The sequence below is a fragment of the Fibroporia radiculosa genome (assembly GCF_000313525.1).
Source record: "Fibroporia radiculosa TFFH 294 genomic supercontigs, scaffold4474, whole genome shotgun sequence".
Classification (NCBI taxonomy): Eukaryota; Fungi; Basidiomycota; class Agaricomycetes; order Polyporales; family Fibroporiaceae; genus Fibroporia; species Fibroporia radiculosa.
Window position 1 is genome coordinate 1,317 of NW_012133406.1, and position 25,459 is coordinate 26,775.

The 25,459-nt window shown below is 54.2% G+C and overlaps 12 protein-coding genes across 12 annotated transcripts; 7 read left to right on the forward strand and 5 right to left on the reverse strand.

The window, feature by feature from the left end:
- Positions 1 to 1,831: 1,831 nt before the first annotated feature.
- Positions 1,832 to 2,218, reverse strand: FIBRA_05420 (uncharacterized protein; the record flags this gene model as incomplete). The annotated part of the gene is made up of 1 exon (XM_012327185.1): positions 1,832 to 2,218. One exon carries the CDS (start codon positions 2,216 to 2,218, stop codon positions 1,832 to 1,834), a length of 387 nt encoding a protein of 128 aa, XP_012182575.1.
- A 2,726-nt stretch (positions 2,219 to 4,944) lies between these two features.
- On the forward strand, positions 4,945 to 5,826 carry FIBRA_05421 (uncharacterized protein; the record flags this gene model as incomplete). Its single annotated transcript, XM_012327186.1, has 1 exon — positions 4,945 to 5,826. The coding sequence occupies one exon, from the start codon at positions 4,945 to 4,947 to the stop codon at positions 5,824 to 5,826; it is 882 nt and encodes a 293-aa protein (XP_012182576.1).
- Positions 5,827 to 6,527: 701 nt separating this feature from the next.
- FIBRA_05422 (uncharacterized protein) lies at positions 6,528 to 7,200 on the forward strand (the record flags this gene model as incomplete). The annotated part of the gene is made up of 3 exons (XM_012327187.1): positions 6,528 to 6,644; positions 6,699 to 6,977; positions 7,039 to 7,200. The coding sequence occupies 3 exons, from the start codon at positions 6,528 to 6,530 to the stop codon at positions 7,198 to 7,200; spliced, it is 558 nt and encodes a 185-aa protein (XP_012182577.1).
- Positions 7,201 to 8,246: 1,046 nt separating this feature from the next.
- On the forward strand, positions 8,247 to 9,266 carry FIBRA_05423 (uncharacterized protein; the record flags this gene model as incomplete). The annotated part of the gene is made up of 3 exons (XM_012327188.1): positions 8,247 to 8,431; positions 8,507 to 8,999; positions 9,057 to 9,266. The coding sequence occupies 3 exons, from the start codon at positions 8,247 to 8,249 to the stop codon at positions 9,264 to 9,266; spliced, it is 888 nt and encodes a 295-aa protein (XP_012182578.1).
- A 905-nt stretch (positions 9,267 to 10,171) lies between these two features.
- Positions 10,172 to 13,774, forward strand: FIBRA_05424 (uncharacterized protein; the record flags this gene model as incomplete). Its single annotated transcript, XM_012327189.1, has 12 exons — positions 10,172 to 10,232; positions 10,291 to 10,383; positions 10,437 to 10,592; positions 10,643 to 10,853; positions 10,917 to 11,107; positions 11,165 to 11,281; positions 11,778 to 11,804; positions 11,940 to 12,058; positions 12,107 to 12,680; positions 12,747 to 12,775; positions 12,828 to 13,071; positions 13,125 to 13,774. The coding sequence occupies 12 exons, from the start codon at positions 10,172 to 10,174 to the stop codon at positions 13,772 to 13,774; spliced, it is 2,472 nt and encodes an 823-aa protein (XP_012182579.1).
- Positions 13,775 to 14,157: 383 nt separating this feature from the next.
- FIBRA_05425 (uncharacterized protein) lies at positions 14,158 to 15,310 on the reverse strand (the record flags this gene model as incomplete). Its single annotated transcript, XM_012327190.1, has 3 exons — positions 14,158 to 14,179; positions 14,234 to 14,630; positions 14,683 to 15,310. The coding sequence occupies 3 exons, from the start codon at positions 15,308 to 15,310 to the stop codon at positions 14,158 to 14,160; spliced, it is 1,047 nt and encodes a 348-aa protein (XP_012182580.1).
- An 836-nt stretch (positions 15,311 to 16,146) lies between these two features.
- On the forward strand, positions 16,147 to 17,305 carry FIBRA_05426 (uncharacterized protein; the record flags this gene model as incomplete). Its single annotated transcript, XM_012327191.1, has 8 exons — positions 16,147 to 16,236; positions 16,292 to 16,359; positions 16,431 to 16,470; positions 16,527 to 16,785; positions 16,853 to 16,867; positions 16,922 to 17,046; positions 17,105 to 17,158; positions 17,228 to 17,305. The coding sequence occupies 8 exons, from the start codon at positions 16,147 to 16,149 to the stop codon at positions 17,303 to 17,305; spliced, it is 729 nt and encodes a 242-aa protein (XP_012182581.1).
- Positions 17,306 to 17,516: 211 nt separating this feature from the next.
- Positions 17,517 to 18,825, reverse strand: FIBRA_05427 (uncharacterized protein; the record flags this gene model as incomplete). The annotated part of the gene is made up of 6 exons (XM_012327192.1): positions 17,517 to 17,556; positions 17,605 to 17,648; positions 17,716 to 17,986; positions 18,048 to 18,461; positions 18,524 to 18,638; positions 18,705 to 18,825. The coding sequence occupies 6 exons, from the start codon at positions 18,823 to 18,825 to the stop codon at positions 17,517 to 17,519; spliced, it is 1,005 nt and encodes a 334-aa protein (XP_012182582.1).
- A 298-nt stretch (positions 18,826 to 19,123) lies between these two features.
- Positions 19,124 to 19,485, reverse strand: FIBRA_05428 (uncharacterized protein; the record flags this gene model as incomplete). Its single annotated transcript, XM_012327193.1, has 3 exons — positions 19,124 to 19,162; positions 19,215 to 19,329; positions 19,385 to 19,485. 3 exons carry the CDS (start codon positions 19,483 to 19,485, stop codon positions 19,124 to 19,126), a joined length of 255 nt encoding a protein of 84 aa, XP_012182583.1.
- Positions 19,486 to 20,138: 653 nt separating this feature from the next.
- Positions 20,139 to 20,939, reverse strand: FIBRA_05429 (uncharacterized protein; the record flags this gene model as incomplete). The annotated part of the gene is made up of 5 exons (XM_012327194.1): positions 20,139 to 20,221; positions 20,272 to 20,380; positions 20,437 to 20,640; positions 20,702 to 20,798; positions 20,851 to 20,939. The coding sequence occupies 5 exons, from the start codon at positions 20,937 to 20,939 to the stop codon at positions 20,139 to 20,141; spliced, it is 582 nt and encodes a 193-aa protein (XP_012182584.1).
- Positions 20,940 to 20,988: 49 nt separating this feature from the next.
- FIBRA_05430 (uncharacterized protein) lies at positions 20,989 to 21,915 on the forward strand (the record flags this gene model as incomplete). The annotated part of the gene is made up of 4 exons (XM_012327195.1): positions 20,989 to 21,135; positions 21,189 to 21,510; positions 21,564 to 21,628; positions 21,685 to 21,915. 4 exons carry the CDS (start codon positions 20,989 to 20,991, stop codon positions 21,913 to 21,915), a joined length of 765 nt encoding a protein of 254 aa, XP_012182585.1.
- A 952-nt stretch (positions 21,916 to 22,867) lies between these two features.
- FIBRA_05431 (uncharacterized protein) lies at positions 22,868 to 23,656 on the forward strand (the record flags this gene model as incomplete). The annotated part of the gene is made up of 1 exon (XM_012327196.1): positions 22,868 to 23,656. One exon carries the CDS (start codon positions 22,868 to 22,870, stop codon positions 23,654 to 23,656), a length of 789 nt encoding a protein of 262 aa, XP_012182586.1.
- Between the last annotated feature and the right edge of the window lie 1,803 nt (positions 23,657 to 25,459).

A 25,459-nucleotide genomic window follows, 5' to 3' on the forward strand; every position in this document is an offset into this window, starting at 1 on the left:
TGTGGATGGAGACGGAGACGGCAGGGCGGAACGGAGGAGGGAGGTATATAAGTGCGGACGTTGCGGGAGGGAAGCCAGGCCGATCAAGAGGGCATGGGGGCGGGAGAGATTGTCGAGGCGATGGGCAAGATTTGGCGGAGTGCAGGGACGACGGCTTAGCGGTCACGATGGCCCATGGGCGCCGCGCAGGTCGATCAATCGTCAGAGGGGCCTCGTCCTAATTTTATCCCCGAGGGCCCGCCGGTTCGCCCGCTCCCCGCGCCCCCGCCCGCCGACGCTAGCCTCATCGGGCCCTCCCCGGCCTCGCTGCGCCGACTCTCGCGGCGGTCACGGCGCGCGTGCTCACCTCGCTCGGCCTCCTCCACGCTCCCTCCAGTCCCCTACACGTGTCCGCTGGGCGCACTAGTCTCCAATCGGCCGCAGCGCACCAGCCGTGCGGGCACCCGTCCACCGTCTATCAGCCTAGCGCGCGCGGTCGCCGCGATTTGCTGTGGCAGAAAGATTTGATTTTGATTCCTGTCCAGTCGGTGGCAGCGGACCTCGGGCTCCTGCCCTCCTTTGGCGGCCGCCTCCCGACGAGGCGCGGGAAGAGTCGACACTGCGGCCGCCTTCATTGATGCGGATTACATACACGGTCGCCGCTCGCGAGCAGGCCTGGACGGTCGCGGTGCACCCCGAGTAGAGCACAGTGCCAGTGGCGACGGCCCCCGACGGCCTTCTGGATCAGCCCATCAGGCTGCCGGGACCATTAGCGGATCGCCAGGAAGCAATTCCTCTCTGTCATTCGACGCTCGAGAGCGCTGAAACGCTGCTCACACGAGGCTCTCTCCCTGATTGGATTTAAAAATACTGCACTCCTCCTGCCCGCTGACTCTCCCTGTTGCGCTAGAATTCGAGGGTCAGTGCCGTCGTCCGCCCAGCCCAATGCCTCCGCGGGCCCGCCAAGAACATTGTACGCGTGCTTTACATACTACTAGTACCTCGAGCCCACAATCCAATCGCCTCGTTCTCCCAGCTTCCCGCGTCTTGATCATGCCAGTGGCATTGCCACCGGAAAGCGCTGCTGCATTGTCTCCCTCTGTTCTGTCACGACCGCACCTCCTGTCTCACGTGAGCGACGTGACGATCAGTGACCATCTCAGATGCGGATGCCCCAAACAGGGGCGACGGCGGGGGCAGTGGCTGCAAGATCGCCACAGATCCCTCAGCGTTCCGTCCTCTTCGCTCCACATCAGCCCTGCAGCTGGATAAACTCGACCACAATGATATAGCGCTCGTCCACCCAGGGCTGCCCACGGATTGCGAATATTGGCACGAACCCCATCGATTCAAATCTTCGGCGAGGACGAGTAAGGTACATGCTCGGACGAATTAATCGTCCACCTCATGTTTTCGTCATCTGAGCCTCACCCCCCGCCCACATGCATCGTCATTGAGAACCACCGACATATGGTCCATCACCCCGAACCCAGCAAATCGCACGCGCTTCGTGCTCTCTTGCCGACACGGCTGCCGCGCGCCCACAGCGCACAACGGGAGGCCCGTTTGCATTCGTTAGATAAATTGATGCGATATATGTAGCAAGACCGTGTCTATCGTGCGAGCGCAAACCTTGCCAGGCGCGACACAGGTCCGAACGTCGCTCCCCACCCACCCGTACGCAGGACCGAGATCGGCCAGTGCATACTAGATGTTCCGCAGCCTGCGGGGAGAACCGGCCTCTGCGACACGCACCGAATTCAGACTCGAGATCTCCCGCGCACATGCATGGATGAGCGAGAGTGCACGACCATTGGCATGCGACAGCATTGCCCTCCTTTGGTTAGCTAATCTACGCCATCCCCGGGCCCGTGTCTTCTCTTCGCTCTCGCTCCCCACTCGCGCGCGTGTGGGCTCCCCCGGCATTCGCGTGCAGCCTACTAAGAAGCCCACGCTTGCTGCTGAGTGCGAGGTTCCCTGCGCGCTGCGTGCTCGTGCTCGTGCTCGTGCTCGTGCTCGTGCGCTGCACGGCTGCCTGGCTGCCTGGCAAAGCGAGGTACGCGGTAGCCGGTGGCGCAGCGCTTCCCCGATCGGAGCGCAGCACAAACGCCCGAGAGAACAAGACGCCCATAATTCCTGGCATCCTGCCCACTCGCATCCCAGCCGACTCTTTCCGCAGCGCAGGGCCGGGCACCAAACACTGCCCGCATACTGGCGCTGGCAGCGAATCCGGGAGCATGGCGCATCGCTGGGACGGGCCCCGCCGCCCCGAAGCCTGCAAGAGCGAACAAAGGCTGACATACTCCTGTGGAGACTATCATCGTGCAAGACACTCGGATGCCGCTTGTTTCATGCAAGCAAGTCTGGGAGGGCAATAACAGTTCGACAGTCTAGCCAAAGTGCATAAGAAAAGAACCCCAAGACGGATTGTCTTGATTCTCAGAATTCGCCTATGTACCCTAGCCTCAATTTGACCATTAAGCGCCATATACCGTACAAGGTAAAGAGTTGCCCACTCGCTTACAAAGCGGATCGGGTGCCCAAATCTCTATTGCTGAGTTTAAAATAACCCAAATAGGCGTTATTTCGGGCGCCTACGCGGCACAGACCCCTACCCTAGGATTGGATTTGGCCACTGCACAATGCCCCCACCCACCTCCGTCCCGTGGATTTTGATTGCACTTAGTAAGCCCTTCGCGATCAGCCAACTGGAGCGCCGTGCATTGCCCAATATTGAAGATCTATTGTACCCTCGGAACGCAATTTGGGTGCGAGTACCACTTCCGCAGAATACATGGCTGCTTCGCGACGAGCTACAGGCTCAACGTGCGTAGTCATCAACGTGACTTACATACCTGTATACCGCCTGCGGTTCGCGATCGCATTGCAGCGGCAGAAGCAATACAAAAAATGGCGTGCACGACTTCCGCGGAGCCCGGAGTGTTCTGCGTGCAGTCGTCGCTTGCTGGGGCACGCGTCCTGCAGCATTGTGACGCAACTCGGATGCAGCGGTGCTTGGCGACTGGCCATCTGTTTAACACGAACAGCGGCGGCACCCGTGGTCGTCACTGGACACCACAGGCTGATCATCGCTGCACAGGGAAACCCACGCGGATGTCCGCATCATGCCCGAGGTGCTAGGGCAAAGCACCTGATCCGACGGCCCTCTCTTTGCATGCATGCACTAGACGAACGATGCAAGCGCGAATGTTTCTCGCATGCAATAACGCAACGCACAATGCAATCCTTGCGATCTCTGCTGAAACTTCGACGGGCCAATCCGGGCGCATCACGTGAAGAAGACGTCACAGTCACAGTACGTACTGATGAGGTCACGGCCTCGCGAGGGCATATGCGACAGTTCCGGCTGTCACGGACGCTGACCGGGAGGGCGGGCGGGCGACGGATATTCGAGGGTGCTGAGCTGCAGCCGTCCGTCCGAATGAGAAAACGTTGGCAGCAGAACATACGGAATGCCGCGGCCGAGTGCGAACCGTGCTCTCTGGCGAGAAACGTCATGTTGGCGGCGGTGCGTTCCAGCGGGAAGGACCCTGCGTACCTCCAACGCGAGCTCGACTCGGCCCAGCACGACAGCCGCCGCAGCGGCACAACAAAACCGCGCGCATTGACGGCGGCGCGCCTCCAACCTCCAGGATCTCGGAGGGGGGGGGGCCGGCAGAAATGCAATCTGCGACAAGGCAAATGCCGAGATATATACATTATATATCTCAAACACGAAGCCGTCGGTTCGTACCGCAGCCTGTAGGCCCCCGCCCTAGCCTGCTTTCGGCGCGGTGAAACATACCGCACCGTGGGGCCGCGGTTCGCGCCGCGCACTGCGATGCGATCGTCGTTGATATTGTTGTGCGGCGAATCACTGTGCCTGGGCGGCGCTGCGCGGAGGCCCGATGGTCGTCGCTCGCGCAGCCCAGTGGCAGAGCTTGTCAACGATGCTGCCGCCGTGTCAGCTGGCAGAGGCCCGAGTCGGCGAATCGGCGCGCCGCAGAGGCCTTGGACGATGTGATTGTTATCCGCACCGAGGTACGCCGCCGTGCCCGCCTCCACTCAGCGCCTGTGAAACAGACGGACTCGAGTCGCTGCCGAAAGTCTCCGTGTTAGATGAGCTAGAGGCTCCGCATGTCGCGCGCTCGGCGTCCCAAGGCGCGACACGCCGCCGCCACGACGGCGTGCAGAACGCTCGATAAGCATGTACGTATACGTACAAGCCGTGTTAGCGGGGATGGGTTGACACGCACTCGCGATCGATAGATTTTTCATCATGTCGCATCGACGCACGGATGGAGACCCTTCTAGTGCTCCGCAATGGCATCAGGGGCCAGCAGCTTGAGACGCCATATCAGCACCTCGTCTTCCAAGGACGGGAAAATCAGGTGCACCGCCTCACCGGGTCGTTGTGTCCAATGCTGCGCTGGTTTCATTTGTCCTACGTGTTCTGGCACCTGCAACGTAAGTCGGAGAAGAGATAGATGTGCACAGATCACAGTGATCAGGCTGATAAATGGTGCGACTCCAATGGAGACTGGGAACGGCGGGATAAAGCACCGTGTGCGGCGGTGGTCGCCCGAGGAGATAAATACCCAAGATTCGATTTTTTGCGCCGTTCAGGACGGTTGGAAACGAGGCGTGGAGAAGGCGTGGCACGCGCGGCCAGCTTAGTCGGAGTGGCCCCCCGTAGCGACTTGCTGCGGCGTGGCGGCCTTGTTCTTTGACCATCGAAGACGCCCGCCACGGTCCCATTGCTTTGTGCGGCCCACAATAACGGGTGGCTCGCCAGAGTATGCCACAATGGCCAACATGTCCAAGGTGGCCAGAGCAAAGACGATATAGCTGGGGAAGACCCGTCAGCTCGCTTCTTCATTCATCTCCGTGGACTCCACCGACTACTGCCTCCGCTTACCTGGTATCGCGAAAAGTCGACGACCGGTTTCGTTCGAAAAGATCAGAATGCCCCGAGCATCTCGACAAGCACCGCCTGTCAACATCGCGCGAAGAGACGAAAGGCTGGAGGAAGCACTGGAGGTACCTGCCAACTGGAGAACAATCTCGATCACCAATGCCGCACAAGCACTGTCGCTGTTCAGCGTGCTCGAGTTCTCTGAGGATGTGCCCTCGCCGGCGACCTATACCCGAAATTTATGGGTGCGAACCGAGTACGTCCAGGGCGGAAATATCCTCGAAGATCTAGGCGTCGGAATAGCATACAAATTGCTGCAGCCCTGTACTGTGGCTGTAGAAGATATAGTCGCTCACGGCAACGTCCAAAACTTTGCGGTGGACCCGGTCCTGCTCAACGAAGGCTGGTTTGTCGAGAGCCGCATACGGCCGGGGCAGGTGCTCTTGCTCGAAAATGAGTGCCCATCCGAAACGTTCAACTTTGCGTACGAGACGTCGATGTTCAACCGCACAACGCATGTCATCCTTGAGCATCGCTGGGAGCAGCTTGTCCCCATCTTGCCACCAGAGGACCCGCTGCAGATGTTCCCAGCGGTCAAGTACTTGTGTATACGTGTCTCGGCGATGCTGAACCATCTCAAGGCGCTGCAGCTTATCGATCAGCTCCTGGGATGCAAAAAGTTGGAACGACTAATAGTGTGTGTCGACAGCGGCGAGGACCGCCACTGTGTCAAGCAGAATCTGGTGTGGCAATTCCTGAACCACCGTGCGCATTTTTCGGAGCACCGGCTGGCGGTGCACTCGATAGCGAGATCGATGAAGCATGAGTGGGAGGCGATTGTGACAGAGGGCCGAACTATCTGGGACAGAGTGGGAGATAAGGAGGAGACCCAGCCGATGGACGAAAGAGGTGGATTGCAAGGGTATCTGTGATTTTCGAGACGAAAACTTAGTCCTGGACGTCCTGTGAGTTCCTGAATTTTAGGGGGGTTCGCATGAATGATTGCTACCGTAATTGCTACCGTATTGTCTGATGTTGAGACATGCATGCTCAATATCCATGTTCGAGCGAGACTGCATGCGGCGTACCTTGGCATGTCAAACTCAAGAGTTGCGCGCAAGGCGATAATACTCCTGTAAATCTTTACCGTGTGACCGTCCGTGAAGTCGAAAATATATAAGGTCCCCTCGAATTCCGGAGATGATCAAGTAGCGCATCAAATCCTCCACGTCCATTAGGGCACTCACACAATCACATTTAACGGCATTCACCACGCGATTCACAAGTACACATGCTGCTGTACGCAGACGGTACCTCTTCGCATCTCCTGTCAACAACTCAATGAAATTGAACCAAAGCCTGGTGGCACGTTTCACGAAAATATATTGGGCCGTCTGTATCATGTCAGTAATGAGTAACGATACTTGAATCTGCTCACCGTCAGGGCGTTGGGCCTGAGGCACTAAAAGCCGCAGAACGGTAGAGGCTTTGAGGCGACTGCCACTGCAGTGATGGCGCAGAGACAATGCGAAACGCCCATGCGCGCGCCCGCAGCGCCCTTCCTGGGAAAGGCGGCGACCAGCGCCTTTTGCAGCCTCGTCCTTGCTATTGACAATCACCGCACGATCCTCAGATGGACTCGCTCCCCAGAGCCAACTACGACCCCCGGCGGGTCTGCCTGAACCCCTTCCCCGCCCTGAACCTCGGGAAGCACAGACGGGCCATCGGAATCTACCTCGCGGGCGGCCTGGTGCGTACGCAGCCATTCGAATACTCAGCGGCCACCCACCGTTTTTGCATGTAGTTTGCGCTCGCGAATTGGACGTTCCTCGATGCGGCCATCCTCTCCGCACACGCGCACCCGCCGTGGGACGAGCCACAGACCCCACCCCCGGTCCACGTCTCCTTCGTCGACTGGGTCCCGGGCATCTGCTCGCTCCTGGGCATGCTCGTCGTCAACCTCATCGACAAGGACAGAGTACGCGGCGAGGAGGGCTTCGGCGATGGCGGCGCGGTGTGGCGGGCGCGGCTCATACTCTTCATCGGTTTCGCGCTCATGGCGGGCGGTCTTGCGGGTAGCGTCGTGCGTCGTGCCTCCGCCTTCGTCCGGGATACCTCTAACCTCTGTGTGTCTCGCCCGCCAGACTGTCCTCGTGCTCAAATACGTCATGCAAGACTACTTGGAACAGTACACCTACTACGGCTACGCCAACGTTTCACAAAACGTTGCGCTCATGCTCTCGGCCATCGTCCTTTGGATTTCACAAAGCACCCATAGCGAGTACGAGTACAGCCTTTCTATTTAATCTGTGTACGATGCTATATTGCTCGATGGAAATTGAATTTCCACCATATTTGTACTGGTGTTAAGCTTTACCATGCCCTGAATTTCGCGACTTGCTTATCTATCGTGCCGATGGTGGTGGGGAAGATATATCAGATACTCGCGCTTGCGCTCATTGATAGCTGCATTAGACCTGGTAGCTCGCATGAGCGTGGTAATTTGCATGGCTGCTATGATACTGACAGGGGTGACGACGTTTTCTTTCCTTTGACCACATCTCACCTAGTACTGAAATTGGGGAAACCTGTGCCTCTGTATATGGCGAGTTCTCGGATCCTAATACCAAGATTCAAGGCTGATACCCTGCACTAGCGTCTGCTGCATGTTCGTAGAGCCAAATCAAAGTCAAATTACAGAAAGCGGCAGTGAACGCGTCATTCCCGAGCCCGCCGGCTCCGTGAACACGATTCCGCGAGCCCGCCGCAGTAGCTTTGTATCGCCGACAGTAGAATTCGCCGATTTGTCGGTCCAAGCTATCGGATGCTTATGCATATGCTCGGGCGGACGCTAATTTGATTCCCCGATGGTACAAATACGCCCATAGACGCACCCTTGGCGAATGACAGAAAGGGCCGTTATACGAGAAGTTGATGTTCTCCCGCGTGAGTGATTAGAGTGACCAGAATTCAATTTAGAATATTGTGCTGATGACTTCTGATATCTCCGGGGATCTGGGCTGTACTCTGTAGGACACACAGGTCTCGCTGTCGTGAACGGCTATAGAAACGGTGTTAGAACCCTCTATGGCCTGCAGCTTTACGCGTGCGTGAATTAGCTCTAGGCCTCATTACTTGATTCACCCCATCCAGGAGATATACTGGTCATGACGTCACCCTAAGCTGGGCGCGTCAACTGTACCAGACTTGAAGGTGTCATAATCCGCGTTATAGTCCCCACCGTCGAAGCTCGAACGTCATCATTTGTCCAACAACGCGCGTCATCTCCGACTATTTCAATGCATAACTCCCAATTCTTGCTTTTCGTTCAACTTGCGATACTACTACCATCATGACCTCGCACGAAGGCACGACGCTCAAACAGAAGATCCCCGCTCAGGACCAGGATCTGCCTGGTCTTCAAAAAGATATGAGCCCCGAGCCCTTCGACACCAAGCTCGAGACCGATAGTGGTCCTAAACCTTATACTGGGATAGGGAAACTTCGAGGAAAGAAAGCCCTCATAACCGGGGGAGAGTAAGTGACCAGCATACCGTATTCTCTGCAATAGAACTGGTGCGATTGAATTTGACATGTTCGTGTATCCATCAGCTCTGGGATTGGACGGGCGGTAGCGATCCTGTTTGCTCGTGAGGGCGCCGACGTCACCATTGTCCACTTGCCCGAGGAGCAGCAAGACGCCAATGACACAGTTCGGGCGATCCAGCACGAGGGGCGGCAGGCGCTCTCCATCGTTTTCAACCTCGAGGACTTCCAGAACGCAGATGCCGTCATTAAAGCGCACGTTGGGAAGTTTGGGCGCATCGATGTCCTCGTCAATAACGCGAGCAAGCAAGCGATGGAGATGAACTTCGCCGACATCGATCTCGACGTTGTGGAGAGCACCTTCCGCAGCAACATTATCCAGATGTTCGCTGTGACGAAGTATGCTCTGCCTCATATGAGTCGGGGTTCGAGCATCATCAACACGACATCCGTGACGACGTTCAGGGGTTCTGCAGGGATGGTGGACTACGTCGCGACCAAAGGTGCCATAGTCGGCTTCACGCGTTCGCTCGCAAAACAGCTAGAGCCTCACGGAATTGTAAGTCCCAAGTTCCTAGGAGCTTGGTCGACGGCTGCTTACAGTTCGCTCTTACAGCGAGTGAATGCGGTTGCTCCGGGTCCGGTGCATACGCCCTTGCAGCCAGCTTCCCGGCCGGCAGAACAGATGGAAGGATTCGGTGAGAAGACGAGCATCGGAAGGGTGGGACAGCCGTCAGAGGTCGCGCCCAGCTATGTCTTTCTTGCGAGTGCAGAGGCAGAGCTGTACTATGGCCAGATATTGCACCCTTACCCTTTGGGCGATTAGTAGGTGATGGGTTCGTATCTGCGGAGACATGGTATTATCACCAAGGATCGCATGAATATGACTCCTTTGAACTGGACACAGGTTCGAGGGCAAATTAGCCAGTCATTTTAGCTTTGCACCTAGGTCCGTGGCTTTATCCAGATCCAGTCGCCCAGTGCTGGTCGGTATAGGGGCGGCTTTCGGGAGCTAGCGTATGATTTGATCTCTCCAAATTGCAATTTTGGCAAGTGAGGATTTGTTTCAGGTCCCATTTGGGTGCTATCTCGACGCCACCATGGCTCCTTTGATCAGAGTTACTAAAATGGAGTTCGACGAACGAGACGGGCGTGAGCTCTGTGATTGTATCGTCAGCAACTCACCTTCGATATATTCTTTCAAGGGGCGCGCACGACGTCAGACGAGTGACTCAGGAGTTATCTCGGACCATCGGGATGGCAGGACTCCTGCGCCTGTGAAGATGTCATGCGGCACGACCTCGGACATCCACTGGCAATGGATCTTCCTACCAGGCTCTCACTCTCCCTTGATTCTGGGACTGGATTTCAGGCTTCAATTTGTCCTTAGGCGGTCCACAATGGCGAAAAGTCAGCGGATTTAGCACGAATCCTGGATGTTTTTCTCATTGGTCAAGTGGCCAGGGACTAGTATGACGCACCGAGTCTGAGCCGCGCCAAGGGTATGTGGTCTCTCCGCCGATAAGCATGTCATAATATATAGCAGGTCTTGCCTTTTCATTCTGGGGTGCGGCCCATTACTCATCCTGTCTCTGGCGGCATGGCAATCACAATGCGGCTTGCCGTATCCCACCGCTCGTATAAAAGCGCATCGATGCGCACACCACTGGAAACAAAATTCCTCTACCCTTATTTCCTTCTCCTCACTACCACAAGTCCTCCCACACCATTATGCCCGCCTCAAAATTCGTGAGGCTCAACACTGGCGCCTCCATGCCCACTCTCGGCCTCGGTATGTATCGGCTGTCAATAATGTCTCCGTGCGCGGGTTGACGATCCCTTTTGGATAGGTACCTGGAAGTCTCCCCCAGGCGCCGTCGAGAAGGCCGTTGAGGTCGCCCTCAAGAACGGCTACAAGCTCGTCGATACTGCTGCTGCCTACGGTGCATACTTCTGCAATCGACCTGCCGCAGATATGCTCATGATACCTGCTCAGATAATGAGAAGGAAGTAGGCTTGGGCATCAAGGCCTCGGGAGTCCCTCGCGAGGAGATCTTCTTGACAACGAAGCTCAACAATACCGACCACGAAGATCCGGCTGCTGCACTCGCGGCGTCGCTCAAGGCGCTCGATACTACCTATCTTGACCTCTGTACGAAAGGACTTCTACCTTGGGTAAAATTTTGCTAACGGCTTGCACAGGGCTTATGCACTGGCCATGCCCCTCAAAAAATGGTGCGCCTAACAGGGCCATCTCCTGGATCGACACCTGGAAGGCGATGGAGAAGATCTACAAGGAGAATCCCGACAAAGTCAGGGCGATCGGTGTCTCTAACGTCTCCGTGAAGTTTTTGGACGAGTTACTCAAAGTTGCCACCGTCGTTCCCGCGGTGAACCAGGTCGAGAGCAGCCCGTGCGTATATCGTGTTTGTGCATGTATTCTTGCGTTATGCTAAGCTCCTCTCCGTACATACAGATCGTGCTTGCAGGCGGATATCTACCGGGCATGTGTGGCGAAGGGCATCTCTATCACCGCGTACTCGCCACTGGGCTCTGACAACGCTCCTCTTGCCCGCAACCCGACCGTCGTAGAGATTGCGAAGGCGCATGGTGTTACGCCCACTTGCGTGCTCATCTCTTTCCACGCAAACCGACCGGAGGTTACTGGTGCGCTCCACTACGCTACTTGACGCTTTAGGACTGCTCACTACGTCTATTATCCAGTGATACCGAAGTCGGTGACACCCTCGCGAGTCGTCGCAAACATGGAAATCATTGACTTGACCCCGGGAGAAGTGCAAAAGCTGAGCGAGATCGAGAAGACGAGCTTTGCGCGCGTCTGTAAGCCCTTCTGGACTGGCTACGGAAGTATCGGCTTCCCCGATTGCGAGTGATTGATCACAGTCTATGTGTGCGGGAGCTTTGGTGTATGCAGAAGAATAATGCACTTGTTGTAATCAATAGAAATGTAATCATATTGGTTAGAAAGATGGAATGGCATCTGCGTGCTCTTGAGCTAGGAGTTGCTGGTATCAAGATAGACACAAAATTCCAGTTCTCCACATAGGATGCAGCTTGCATATCTTCACCGTCTGCTCTGTTACGCCCCAATGGTCCCCCAAAAGGTGATGATAAGGTCACGTACGCAGTCGGCGGCGGGTGGTGGAGGCGCCTATAGATCAGCGCTCATCATATAGGCGCCTGAATCGACCCGAATTTCGCAGCTCAATTTAAAAACTGGCATAACCCCAATGAATTCCGAAAGCCCCATCAAATACTGAAAACCGCTAAAGACTCGGAGAAGATGCGCAGCACAAACTTATAGTATCATCTGTAGGGCGTTTTGTGAGCGCTCCCAGCTTCGGTATGTTCAAGTGGGGAGTCGTACCAAGCCTCTGGACTGACATCTTGTCTGTAGACCACGCACAGAGGTGATCCATGGCACACAGTACAGAATTCTGTCATGTTGCTTCGTCTGAAACTGACAGCTGTATTGCAGAAGATCATGGGAGCGACGCAGCGAAACCGGGCACCCTTGGGGTTCCGGAGGGCAGTGACGAGCTTTTCACACCTGTCTGCTTCCCATGTGGCCGGACAATGCCCAACAGGCTCGTCAAAGTGAGTCATGACTGGCTATCTACTTTTTATCCCGTACGACTCTCATAGGTGGCCATGTACGAACACTTAGCTAACCTATTCGGAGGCCCGCCCAACGCTGCGCACTTCCAGCTATACTCGCGCTGGGCCCCAGGAAAGTGGGGAATGATCATGACAGGGAACGTCCAAGTGTCCCGCGAACACCTCGCCCTGGGACGGGATCTGATTGTGCCCGACGTCTTGGACGCGTCCACGATCCAGCCATTCGCCCAGTTAGCCGACATCATCCACGCCCAGGGATGCGCTGAACAGGTCAGAGGTGCGAACGTCGAGAAGAACGAAGGGACTCTTGCGATCATGCAGCTCGCCCACGGCGGCCGTCAGTCTGCGAACATAATCGGCGGACGCTGGCCATTCGTCCCTCCGCTTGCGCCTAGTCCTGTCCCGCTTGGTCGCAAGTCATCACAGCAAAAAAACTTTGCAAGTGCTTTCTTGTCTTATCTGACCAGCGCTGTGCTCTTCCAGACCCCTCGTGCCATGTCTGACGCAGACATCGACGACGCCGTAGAGGCATTTGTACGAGGCGCCCGTTTGGCGATCGAAGCGGGCTTTGATGGGATAGAGCTACATGCAGCACATGGTTGTAAGCTACTCACAACTTACATGCTCTTGGAAAGAGCTCTCTCATGTTAATTCTATTGGTTGATAGATCTCATATCACAGTTCATGTCGCCCAAGGTATATTTGACGATGCAGGTACAATATAAGTATTAACACCACATACTTTTAGACAAACCTGCGCGAGGATGAATACTCCGCCCGTACAAACCCACTGCGCTTCCTCCACCGCATTGTTTCGGCGATTCGCGCGCCTGGCGTAGCACCCAAGCACTTCATCCTCGGCTTGAAGCTGAACGCGGCGGATTATACCGACTACGCCGACGAAAAACATCCTCTAAAGCACCTCCAGGAAATCGCGTCTTGGAAAATGGTAGATTTCATCGAGGTCAGCGGTGGCGACTATGAAAGTCCAGGTACATACCGTCTTTGCAATCTGTCACGTACATTTAACCATATACTATTCTAGCGTTCCTATCTAACATTACATCAACTCGACAAGCCATTTTTTCCTCATTTTCGCGAGAAGCAGTGTACGCATTGGAATCCTCTCCGGACACCAAAGACTATACACCCTTAGTACTGCTATCTGGCGGCCTGCGGTCCCTCCCCATCCTCGCTTCCGTCCTCAAACAGCGACACGCGCATCTGCTCGGATTCGCCCGTCTGTCCGTATTCTATCCTGAGCTCCCGCGCCAGCTTGTCGCATCCCTCGCGCGCAGACGCGCTGGACACGCCGACGACTTCCTCATGGTCCCCCCGCCTGACCCGACAGTCAATGGCTTCGACATCGCCATCGCTCGCAACTCCACGCGCTGGTGGGAGCGCTGCGAACACGCCATCGTCTCGCTGCTTGTTGCGTTGTGGAGCCTGTTCTCCATAGAGATGCCAAAACTCATTGGAGCGGGTACGTCCTCGTCGTGGTATAATGTCATGATGCGGCGCATGTGCGCCGGGCAGGACGTAGACTATGCGGTAGGCGGGGCAGGAGCGGTGTTGAGGATGTGGCTATGGACGGCGCCTGGAAAGGCGGAGTCCAGGCCATTGTGGGACTCCTGGATCGTTATGGGCATCATTGGGACAATGATTGGCTTTGCGGCTGGGGTGGCATTCATGTAGAAGTGACTGCGCTGTTCATAGTAACACTGTCCGTTTCAGATACTGCATCTTTCATTCGACGTCGTCGTTCGTTGTGAGCTTGTGATCCACTAAAACTGCCCGTTGACAAGTACGGTATCATGTCCGTTGTTTTCTGAGTGTGAACCTCAGAGATCGCAGAACATGCTGGACCGTAAGCATATTAGCGTTCATGCTATTGACACTGGACGCTAGTCATTCAAATGAGACTCACCTGTTCAACAACATCGTTATTCAGAACTTTTACGAGGCAAGACTTTCCAGTGCAAACCGGTTCTGTCCAATCCACCTGATTCAGCGCGACGCAGTTCAGCCTTGGATTGCTTCGCTACCCTGAATCAAAATTGAACTGACCGGGTCCGCGCTTACACCAAGTCCAAAATCACTCTGCAAAAACAAGTCACATGAGGGACAGTGATTCGATGATTGAAGCCTACATACGCCAGAACACCGCGCTCCCTCAGCTGCGGTAGCCGCGCCATGAACTCGACGTGCCAACGCACCGCGGCAGCGCTACCCTCGCTCGCCCTCGAGTGCCCACGGACCTCGATGGTCAGCTTCTCTAACAGGCGAAAGCGGGGCTGGGAGAGGACCCCGTCAACGCGCTGGCACCATGCAGAGCTGAGCGTCGTCAGGACGCAGTCGAGTACATCCGTGCCCGCGGGCTGAAGGTGGAAGAACGAGCCTAGCTGCAGGGCGATGTGCTGCATGTGTGTAGACGGGAGGAGGCCGAGCAGTGTCGGGATCCAGTCAAAGCAGACGTTACCCTGCACCTGATCGAGCTCGATGCGCAGTGTGCGAAGGCGCGTGAGTTGGGCAAGGTGTGGACCCTGACGCTCTATAGGCCCTCAGCGGCGAGCTGGCAGTAGAGATACGGGAACAAAACTTACGAATAATATCTTCAGCGGCAGCACTGTCGAGCAAAGTGGCCTGGAGAACGAGTTCAAGCTTCTCCAGATTGGCTCCTGCTATACAGAATGTCTCTCCTAGGCGAGTCTTTTCGAATTCTTGAAGATGGACTTGGTAGTGGCTTGTTGTTAGTCTACGCAGAGTGCGCGCCATATCAGATTCTATAAGAAATGTTAGGATGTCCCTTGCTAAACCGCCATGGACACCGAGGTTGAATGCGAAGAGCTGACGCGTAAATTTGCGATGCAGCATAAGTTCATGGGCGGTAGGAATATATCCATGACACCAGGTGAGTCTAGTGCAATCCAGCTCTCGGAGGTTGGGGAAAGCGCAAACGAGACGAATTGCTTGACGGAATGAGGAGAACTGGACGTCGTAGAGATTCAGCACGGTCACCGATGTAAATTCTGATAAAGCAAGAAAGAAAAAAGAGTGAAACGCAGTCAGGTTCCATGATATAGAGATTAGGTCAATTCGGCGGAGATTGTTCAGCTTGCGTGCAAATGCAAGTGGGAACACCGCAAAATGGGATGCAGGCAGAACAGACGAGGGACCTTGTATCTTAAACTTCTGTATGACATCCCCGAGACGGGAATTGGCGAACAGCATGTGCGCGAACCTATTGAACTGATCTCGATTGTAGATGTGGACGGAATTAACCAGCCAGAGCCGGCTGCGGGGGAGCCATGCCCGAGATGTAAGAGCACAATTAAGTAAGGCCAACCGCTGGTCGGCGTCAGGGTAGTCTTGAAAGCTCCCAACATGATCGATTATACCCTCGATGACTTCCCAAGGTAGCGAGGGTATCCGGTCGGAGGGTCTTCTGGGTGTCGTACAGGTCAATCATAATAATCACAATAATGAACGCAAAACATGCCTCAACTCTAGAAATTCGACATGGTCTGTCATCCTAGCCGGGAAGCGGTCGCCAACTCACAAATCTGGGAGCTGAGTTGCGTGGTGGTAGGAGGTGGGATCCTACGCAGGCGGTGCTTCCTTGGGTCACCATCAGAGTGGTGTCATCCAGATGACTGCTGAGGAGGGAATGGTTCCGAAGAGCCCACGGTCATCGCACGGCGTAGTAGAAAATTCGTTGATTGTCTACAGCCTGATCATGAGGAACAGCTGGGAATGATCAGCCGCTGAGTGCCACAGACACCGTGATCCCACCATCTGTCTGCCCAAGACAACACAATCACTGACCATAGTCTACCCTGGTCATCGGTTGCAAAAAGCAGGAAGCGTCAGTACTTGGGCATCATAATGTCAGTAATCACTTCAACGAGTTTGAATCAATTTGAATAGGCGATGCGTCATAGCTGATACTCCGAATAATCACAAGCCCGGCCATTACAATACCCTCCACGCTGATATCACTCCTGATCTCACCCTCCCAACAAACCTTGTGGATTCTCTCTCACTCTTTACTTATATTCGTCAACACAATGGCGTGGACATGTACTGGCGCGACCAACGCAGAACTCATTGCCAATATGGGCAGGTTTGGTCTCATCAACTCGGAGCGTATCCAAGCAGTGAGTATTGGACTCATCCTACCCATCTAGTCTGATGCTATTCTGGCGAATGTAGGCAATGAGCAAAGTCGACCGGGCGAACTATGTTCGTCATAGGTCTGGCGCATACGAGGATTCGCCTCAGTGCGTCCCGTCCACCGTGACGGTCTGCCCCTCTCACTCACCCAGACGTGCTCACTTCGACGTACACCAAGATATATCGGTCACGGTGCAACCATCTCCGCTCCCCACATGGTCCGTCGTTTTTGTCATGTATGTCATCCAGATGCTTGATCTCACTCGCTCTTCAGCACGCGCATGCTCTAGAAAGCCTCCTCCCCTTCCTCCACCCCGGGGCGCGCGTTCTCGATGTCGGCTCGGGTTCTGGATACCTCACCGCCGTTTTGCACCACCTCGTCTCCGCCGAACACGGCACAACGGGGACGGTCGTTGGGATAGAGCATATACCAGAGCTAGTCGGCTGGTCGATGGAGAATCTGCGACGAGACGGACTCGAGGCTGCAGTAAACGATGGTCACATCAAGATAGTTGTCGGGGACGGCAGACAAGGTGCGCGCATCCGCAATTCTATGGGATTTTATACAGCTTAGGAGCGATCGTCGCAATGTTCAACCAGGCTATCCTAGCGTTGGTACGGCTTATGTTTCTAATGCCTCGCTATCGCTCTTGACCTTGTGTCCTTCAGGACCGTACGATGTTATCCATGTAGGTGCTGCAGCACCAACAATGCCTGCCGCACTTGTTGAACAGCTCGCTTGCCCTGGGCGCATGTTCATACCCATTGGGAAAGCACAGCAAGCGATAGTTCAAGTAAGTGCGACTGCATCCTGGAGTTATGGCAGATAGTTCACACTTGCTCTACGCGCAGGTTGACAAGGACGGCGAGGGGAAGGTTACGCAGAGAGAGCTCTTTGGTGTTATGGTCAGTTCCCCGTTTTTAAAGTTCAATATCTCTTAGTCTTATGTCTTGGATAGTATGTACCTTTGACAGACCGAGAGAAACAGGCTTGAGTCAACCGCCGGTGAAGGGCAAGAATGGGTGCTTTCAACAACTGTACGGAAAGATTAACTGTATCTCAAAGCTGAATCTCTTGATGTAGCATTAGCAGCATTTTCCCTCACTTGTATGTTATATATAGCTCTCATCTACAAGGAACCATGAAAATGAGAGTCGGTCTGTTGTTACGTGCGGCCGAATAGCACTGGCCATTCGTGATACACAATAGTATGATACAATTGAGATGAGCTTCTGAATATAAGTGACATTTGTTACCATTTGGCTATGTCTGCGACGCTCCCTTGATACGGTATTCCCAGTACCTATAAATTTCAGCAAAATGCGGAGTCTTGCGAACAAACGAAACTCACTTCCTACGCATAGTATCATGCTCATCCGCTAGCGACCTCCAGATCTGCACAAAATCAGCGAATGTACGTCGACCCGTAATGTCAACAATTAGGAACTTAACGATTACGCACCTCGATAGCCTTGCTAATCTGGGCGCCGCCTTCCTGTTCATATATGTCAGCGAGGAACTCGAGTGCATTCTCACACGGCAAGACTGCGCTAGCCGAGGGAGGAGGGTTGTCCAAGTCGAAGACGTCGCCTGGGGTGGATGCAGACGTCGTATAGAGTTGCACAAAGATGGCCTGCGTAGAAAACGGCGTATGGGTATGTTCGAGGATCCCGCGGAGGTAATTCCACGCAGAAGGGTTGTTCGGCGCAAGCGCGATCTTCTCCTTGACATACCTACGCGGCACACAGCGCTCAGCACCACCTGTCCACACGACAACAGCGAAAGGAGGCGCACATCAATTCCCGCTTGAGCGTACGCTCCCTGTCCTCGTCTCCCACGCGCATCCCGCTGCCCCACACAATGAAAAACCGGTGGTGCCATGCTGAGTTGTTGCGCACGTCGCGCTCGACCATGTGCTCGACCCATGCGCGCTCGCCCGCCCACAGGCGCGCCTCGTCGTTGAAGTGCGCGAGGATCCACTGGCGGTAGGACCATGTGTGATAGTTCTTCTCGTCCGTGTCCAGCGCACGCGCGACGAACTCGAGCTCCGCCGCCGCCGCGTCCACCGAACGCAGCGCGCCGAGCAGCAGCCGGCGGTGATGCCACACCTGGTATGTTTTCAGAAAGTCGATCGCATACTGGTCCATGAGCCGCAGTTCCTCTTCGAGAGGTAACTGTAGTGCGAGCAGGATCCGGTAGCGATATTGCCTACGGCGTTTTTGGGGGCGTGTCAGCACGACGGGGGACAGAAAGGGAAGGCCTGTGCCCACCATGCAGAGTAGTGTCCAGGATTCATGCGGATGATGTGTTCAGTGAGCTGGAGTACTCTGAGGCTGATCTCGCCAGTCTTGACGATGCCTCTGAAGTAATCTGTCGCATCTTGGTCTGGATGAGGTTATGGAGGAGTTAGAAGAGATTGTCTCCACGCAGGCTGCAGCCAAAAAGACAGACATTCTGTAGAGTAGTTGATTGGGGCCAGAGGATCCACCCCCTGATACTGTTGAAGGGGAGTGACATCCGCCCAGTCAGGTCGCTCAGCATATAGCGGCTCAACCTCAGAAAAATCATACATGGTGGAGTAAATGAGAAGTGAATTTGAGTTCAAACAAACAACTCTACTCTCAATTCCGCTTTGGACGACGATTGAGTTGTCACTTTGACCTCAGTGTGCCATGTAATACGGCGGATACAAGACGTGCCTTCTCTTTCGCAAACGGCACGGCAGGTATATTGAGCGGGATAATAGCGACGATGCGATTCGATACGAGTATAAGTGGACAATCAATCAGACCGTATAGCTAAAGTATGATAGTACACAAAGCGTCGAAACAGGTCAAAATAGAAATACGCGGCAACAAAGGCGAAAGCAATCAAGCAGTCGCTGCGGGGGCATTGCTCGCAGTATAGTCCTAAAGCCCGTTGAGTTGCTAGACAGTTGATAGATAAATGATAGCGACTAACCTCCATCTCTGCATCCAAATCAGCAACACTCTTGGCCGGCCTCTCATTCCTGCGCCTGGGACCTCCCGCTCCTGTTCCTGCTCCTCGACCACGCCTCGGTCGTCCACCACCCGTCCTTAAGAAAAACGAATCAGTTTGAACAACTTCACTGCACTTGAGGCTGAACCAACCTAGCACCTTCCGTGGGTGCTGCAGGAGCTGGCGCAACACGAGCGGCCAGCGATGCCGGGGGGGCAGGGCGAGCCGGATCGACCACTATCTCGATCTTCATGGGGCGTTCTATTGAAACGGCAGTGTTGAAATGGCGAGATGGCGGATGTCGACGTGAGATGGAGTGACACGCATGGCAGAGAAAAGGTAGAGGATTTATCAGTCGGGTGTTCAGTTTGCGAGAGAAGGAGAAGGAGAAGATACGAGCAGCAGTCGCGAGCCTTGAACTTCGAACACTGTAGGCTTCATCCGCTCCATACCGTACCCAAGGCATACTTCGCCCACTCCACCACAAACACGGACATCCATCGGATGACTGAGCACTCCCGCTTCGCCTTCCTCCGTCAACGCCAGATTGACGATGGTCGAACCTTGTGCCATGCATCTTGAAATGCAGTCCTTGCCAGAGCAAGACAAGGACCATTCGGATGCACGCGGACATCGCAGCAAGACGCATACCGAAGGGCTGATCAGACCCAAGGGTATTAACCACGTCTGCATGGGAGCCGACGCTGCTGCGCGCATTCGGGGCGAAACCAAGTCCAGGATTGAACTGACTGTTCAATCAAGGCGACCCAGCGGGAGGAAGCATCTTGGTGCGAACGGCAGGATGATCGAGTGCAGCCCCTACGCATAGCAGAACGCGCGCCTCAACGCGACCACTCTGGAACCGGACGCAACGCCTGAAGAGATCGGTGCAACAGCTCCGATCGGTTAGAGCACCTCCACAAGAGACACGACGGGTAGCCAAGCTAGACGAACGACGAGGGTGTGAAAGAGGGGGAATGCAGTCGATACTAACTTCCATCAATGAGGCGATTGTTATATTGTTGGAACGCCTTCGTACCATCGCCGCGCCTTTGGAAATGGACGGCAGCGACACCTTTAGATCGACCTTGGCTATCGTAATGAAGAGTCACATCCCGGAGGGGACCAACGGTCGTATGGAAAAGTTCCTGAAGCAGACCATTGAGCTTCAAACACTCTGTCTAGCAAGTGACCCAAAACAAACCTTGATCTGAACTTCATTCACGTCATTAGGTAAGTTTGACACGATGATTTTGTCAGCAGGTTGCTGCTGAGTTGCTACCGGAGCAGCAGCAGCCTTGCTAGCCGCAGCGCGTGCACGGGTGGCAGGGGCGGCGGCGGGATTGCCCAAAACTTGCTGCTTGGCCGATGGACGGCGACGGACAATTTTGGGGCGGGTAGCAATGATCTTAAAAAGGGGAATAGTGTGGTCAGATGTAGACGTGGCGTCGACAACAGAAGAAACAAACCTCGTCGAGAGTCTTGTCCATTTCGATGTAGCTACTGGTCTGGCGAGGTCTTGGGTTGATGAATGGCGGGAATGACACGAACTGGCGGAGGCGAGGGCTTGAGGGGATGATGGCGGGTGGCAAGGGCCAAGGCAACGAAGCCCACACACTTTATAATTTCGTTCGGAGTTTGAAGCTGCGCTTTGTAGCCAAATACGGTCATATTGGCGCCCGTGTCCTTGCCCACTACAGAGTGCATTGTTTCCAGCTTTATCTTTGGTTCTCAACCTGAATCACAGCGATCCATCATGTCAAGAGGCGGTCGAGGTGGAGGTCGAGGTGGAGGGCGCGGTGGATTTGGAGGGAAGGGCGGATTCAGTGCCAACCTTCCCCCCATGGGTCTGACATTTGCGGACATTCAGTCCATGTCTAGAGAGGCTACGGCGTTGTATCCCGTATGTGCATGCACCTCCATAAAATGCTATCATAAGGTTTATGGAATTCCCAGCCTTTGGAGCCTTTTCCACTGCTCACAGAGTACACAGAAGAGGAAAAACGTGTGTGTGAATTACAGACTGGTTTTGCGACGCGTCTGCGCCAGTCTGCATACTACATCGTTGAGTCGACAAAATCCACAGGTGACTTTCTTCCTGAGCATGTCTCCCATGAACTCAACTCATTGAAGAAAAGTGCAGAACTTCCTCGATATTCCGATAAATATCGCCCTTCTCCTGCCTCTCAGCCCACATTAAAACGGAAGGATTTAAACCAGCCATTTTTCCCGCAGGAAATTTTCGAAAGTTACTTCAACCCTAAGAAAAGGAAAGCTTGTAGGTATCATGGGTTTGCCTCAGGCCAATCGCTTTAACATTCTGCTTCGCAGCTGAGACAAAGGGGCCGAGAAAACGTATCAATCTTGATACGCTGGGAGATGACGCTGATGACCAGGTTTGTGGGCCGATGTATCTTTTCTTCCTCTCTGAGTAATCGCTATCTCCTCCCAGGAGAAGTCTGGCGATGAGCGCTCCGACATTGGCTCACAAGCAGCTGAATCGGACTACGACGTCGACGAAGAGTACGATAATGACTATGCTGATAATTACTTCGACAACGGTGAAGGTGATGATTTTGATGACCTGGGCGGCGGTGGAGGCGGCGATGAGGGAGGAGGTGGAGGCAAGTCCCATCATAATCAATCTGCCGCTCTCGTGGCTTACGACAGTTGCAGGTTATGACTATGATTGATTATAGAAGTTTTTTTGAAACCTGTGTGGCCGTTGTAACGTTTAAACTAATCATTCTGTTGTTTTTTTTTTTCCATCCTGCACTATGACTACAATATGGCCATCGACGAGAGTCATGTCTCAGCCGCATTTAGCGCTGGGGTAAGTGACAAAAGATTGTCTGCGGTCAGTAGAACTGCCTTGCCATCGTGTCAACTCTACTGCGACCTAGAAACGTAAAGAATGCTTTTTCGGCTGTTTTCTCTCTCTGTATTGGTCTGATTGATTCCATCGCAGCCCCAAAAATCACGTTGATGCGCGCATCAGCACAAAGGTACAGCAGAGGCATCCGTGATTTTCTTGTGTATCTACGCTTTGATTTACTAGCCTCCGACAACGAATCGTTGACAACAGCAGTCTTCAGGTGTCAGGGCTCATGTGGCCATTGATAGGACATGTAGGTGTCTCGTCAAGGTCCCCACCGAGCAGACTACTCTGCTGATACACATCCGGTTCGACAGTAGTTACGCAATATGATGAGTCATTCATCAACGCATTATCCCTGGGCGTGATGCATGACGCTGCACGCGAGAGGTAGTGAACACTTCTCGCCGTCGCGGATTTGCGATGGTGAAAGTTCGAAGTCTTCAGCGCCTCCACGTGATTGACATAGAAGCACCAACGCAAGTTGAACCAGACCCTTGCTCCTTCCTGGCTTCCACAGCTCTGCTCTGCCTAGCCCACACAAACCATGCATTCCTTCTTGTACTTGCCTCTCCTCTTGCTAACGGCGCCGGTCGCTGTACTGTCCTGTGAAGGAGAATGCATCATATCCATTACAAACGTCTTCCTAAGAAACTATTCGGTCCCAATCCACTCGGTTATGGACTCCGTCGTGAGTACCTTAGTCTAGCTCGCTGCATCGCTCAAACCTCGCCCGTCCTAGGCCCAAAGCATCTCGAGCATGCTGCCCGGCCAGCCCAGCCCATCCACCACGCACGCCTACCTGACGCCCATAGTCGACGCCTACGAACGAATAGCCTACAACGGGATGGAGACTGCCATCTTCCCTAGCTACTTTCACGGCAAGTGCCAGCGAGACGGCGTCAACCCGCCTGGCTGCCCGAACCCCGACTGCCCCGTCGTCTGCGGCACACCCGGGTCGATGGTGCACTTCTACCCTACCCTGCGCTACATCGCGTTTAATCAAACACGAGAAGCCCTCTTGTCCGTCTCCGCCCCCGGCTCCGACGCGTACCAGCAGGTCGAGAAGGAGGTGATGAAGGCCGCGCGGCAACACACGCGCCGCTCAAGCAGGATTTATCCCCGGGCCGCATCGAAAGCGAAGGCAAAAGCAAAAGGGAAAGCAAAAGCACTCGCCTCTTCATCTTCGGCAACATCTACGTCTACATCCGCGTCCGTCTCTGCTTCTGGATCTCAATCTGCTGCTGGCTCTCGGGCAACATCTGTGGCAGGCTATCGCAAACCATCCTCTGAGTCTGGCTCACCTGGCTCAGGCTTGTCGTCTACGCTGGCAGGTCCAAACGATGGCAAAGAGATGCTTGTTCCTGTCTTCGTGCGCTCTCCAGATACTCCGGATAGCGATATACAGGGTGGCTTGAGCAGCATCATGCAGACCGTTTCCGGCCTTCTTGAACAAGCTTGTGGTGGGAATGCTGACGAGAGTTTGGAGGCGTTGCCACAGTGTAGCTGGGAGCAACAGATGAAGGAGTACATCCTAGCATTCCCTTAGAGCTTGCGATAATTCTTGCTCATCGTATTCCATTCGTTATAGACACATGCCATTGTATCGCTATGTTGTACTCATTCTCAAATTCTCTCACCGATGATGAACGTACTATAGTGAGCCGTCGAGCGAGATATGTTCGAACCGTTAGCGCATCAATCATTATCAGAACAATCTTCATTCAGCCACTTCCTCATACAAGATGCCTATGAGACATAAAACCGGTGCAACAGATACAGCTGAATATACCACCACCGACCGATGCAATCGCGTCGCAGGTTCCACCCAAAGATCCTTCCCATCACGCATGAATGCGAACACCTTCTCCTCAAGATCACCCTCCAACGCAGCGTGCACTCCAAAACCACACCCACTCTTCGGATGCGCCATTAATGAGAACAGGGAAATACGCTCCCAGATGTGTTGTCGTGAATTTGCGCATTCCCCGGCGCAGTTGGGGAAAACAGGTGTGGCGACAATGCAACACAGGAGCGTGCACTATGGATACACGGGGAAAATCGGTAATCCGAGATCGACAAGGGATACGGCGAGGACGGAACGGTCAACGAAGCGAATGTGCAATGGCTATCGATGGAAGGTGGTAGCTGACCGAGGCGTGATCGTGTTGAGGGAGGAGCAATGCAGAGCAAGGGCGATGAAGATTAAGGAGCAGAATAGGGACAAGAATCGATATGTAGACCCAAGATGGAAGGAGGGGAGGACGGCAGAGACTGCTGTAAGTCATGGAATATATACGGACTGAAAAGACATATTAAACGAGCGTGACGTCTTGATTCACCAGGCGTCGTCAAGGAAAATATGTACAGCGGAAGGTGAGGGAGTTCCGGCGATGACGAGAGCCTGGCGGCACAGGTACTGCTGGGTGACCATGTGTGTACGATAATCATCTGTAAAATAATTAGATCTGAGCGGCTGAACGAAAATAGCTACTCACATTCAACACCAGCGCGCCGACATTCTGCAACAAGTCATATACATACGAAATGAAATGAAGATCATGAACACATAGAAATTGTAGGGAAGAGGACTCTGGAACATAATTATCGTATATAAGGCAAAATCGGCCATGAGGAGTATCACGGAAGAACAGCCCATCAAATAGACTACTGAACAAAAGAATTGTGGGACGAGGATAGAGATAGTGATACACTGATTGCAGCCCGCCGAGGATAGACGATTAGACAAGGGGGTCAGAGGAGGGGGAATGAAGAGCCTCGGCAGGCGAATAAATCCTCAAACGCCACGAAAGTATAAAGGACGGCGAGGAAGCTACAATAGAAAGGTAAGGTGGGATTATGTGGCAGTCGAGGATGGATGCGAGCAAAGTCCCAAAATCCAAGACACCAAAGCCGGATAACCAGTCAAGAACGAGGAGACGACAGATAATAATCTCCTAACAACGGCGTTGGAAGCCGAAACCAGGGGAGGATAACTTAGATGACAGCCGCCCTTCGACGGCCTAGGCTTTTGTATAGGTCTTTTCTTGATGTAGTCTTGATCTATCGTTTTCCTGTTATTACAACGCAACGCCTGCACGATCCAGGCGCCACGTAAGCAACGTATTTTGCGATGCGAGGATGCGAGGATGCGAAAGCATGCACTTCTGAGCTGGGTTGGTAGTGGCACAATTGAGATGCGATGATAATAAAAAGGCGAGACGAATGGGGGAAGCTGTACAGAAGCGCGAGAAGAAGTGGGACACGCGGACATGCGCGTGACGAGCCCAAGAGCTCATCACCATCAGCGGTGGGGTATGAATACCAACGCTGACAGCTGACCCAGCAAGGA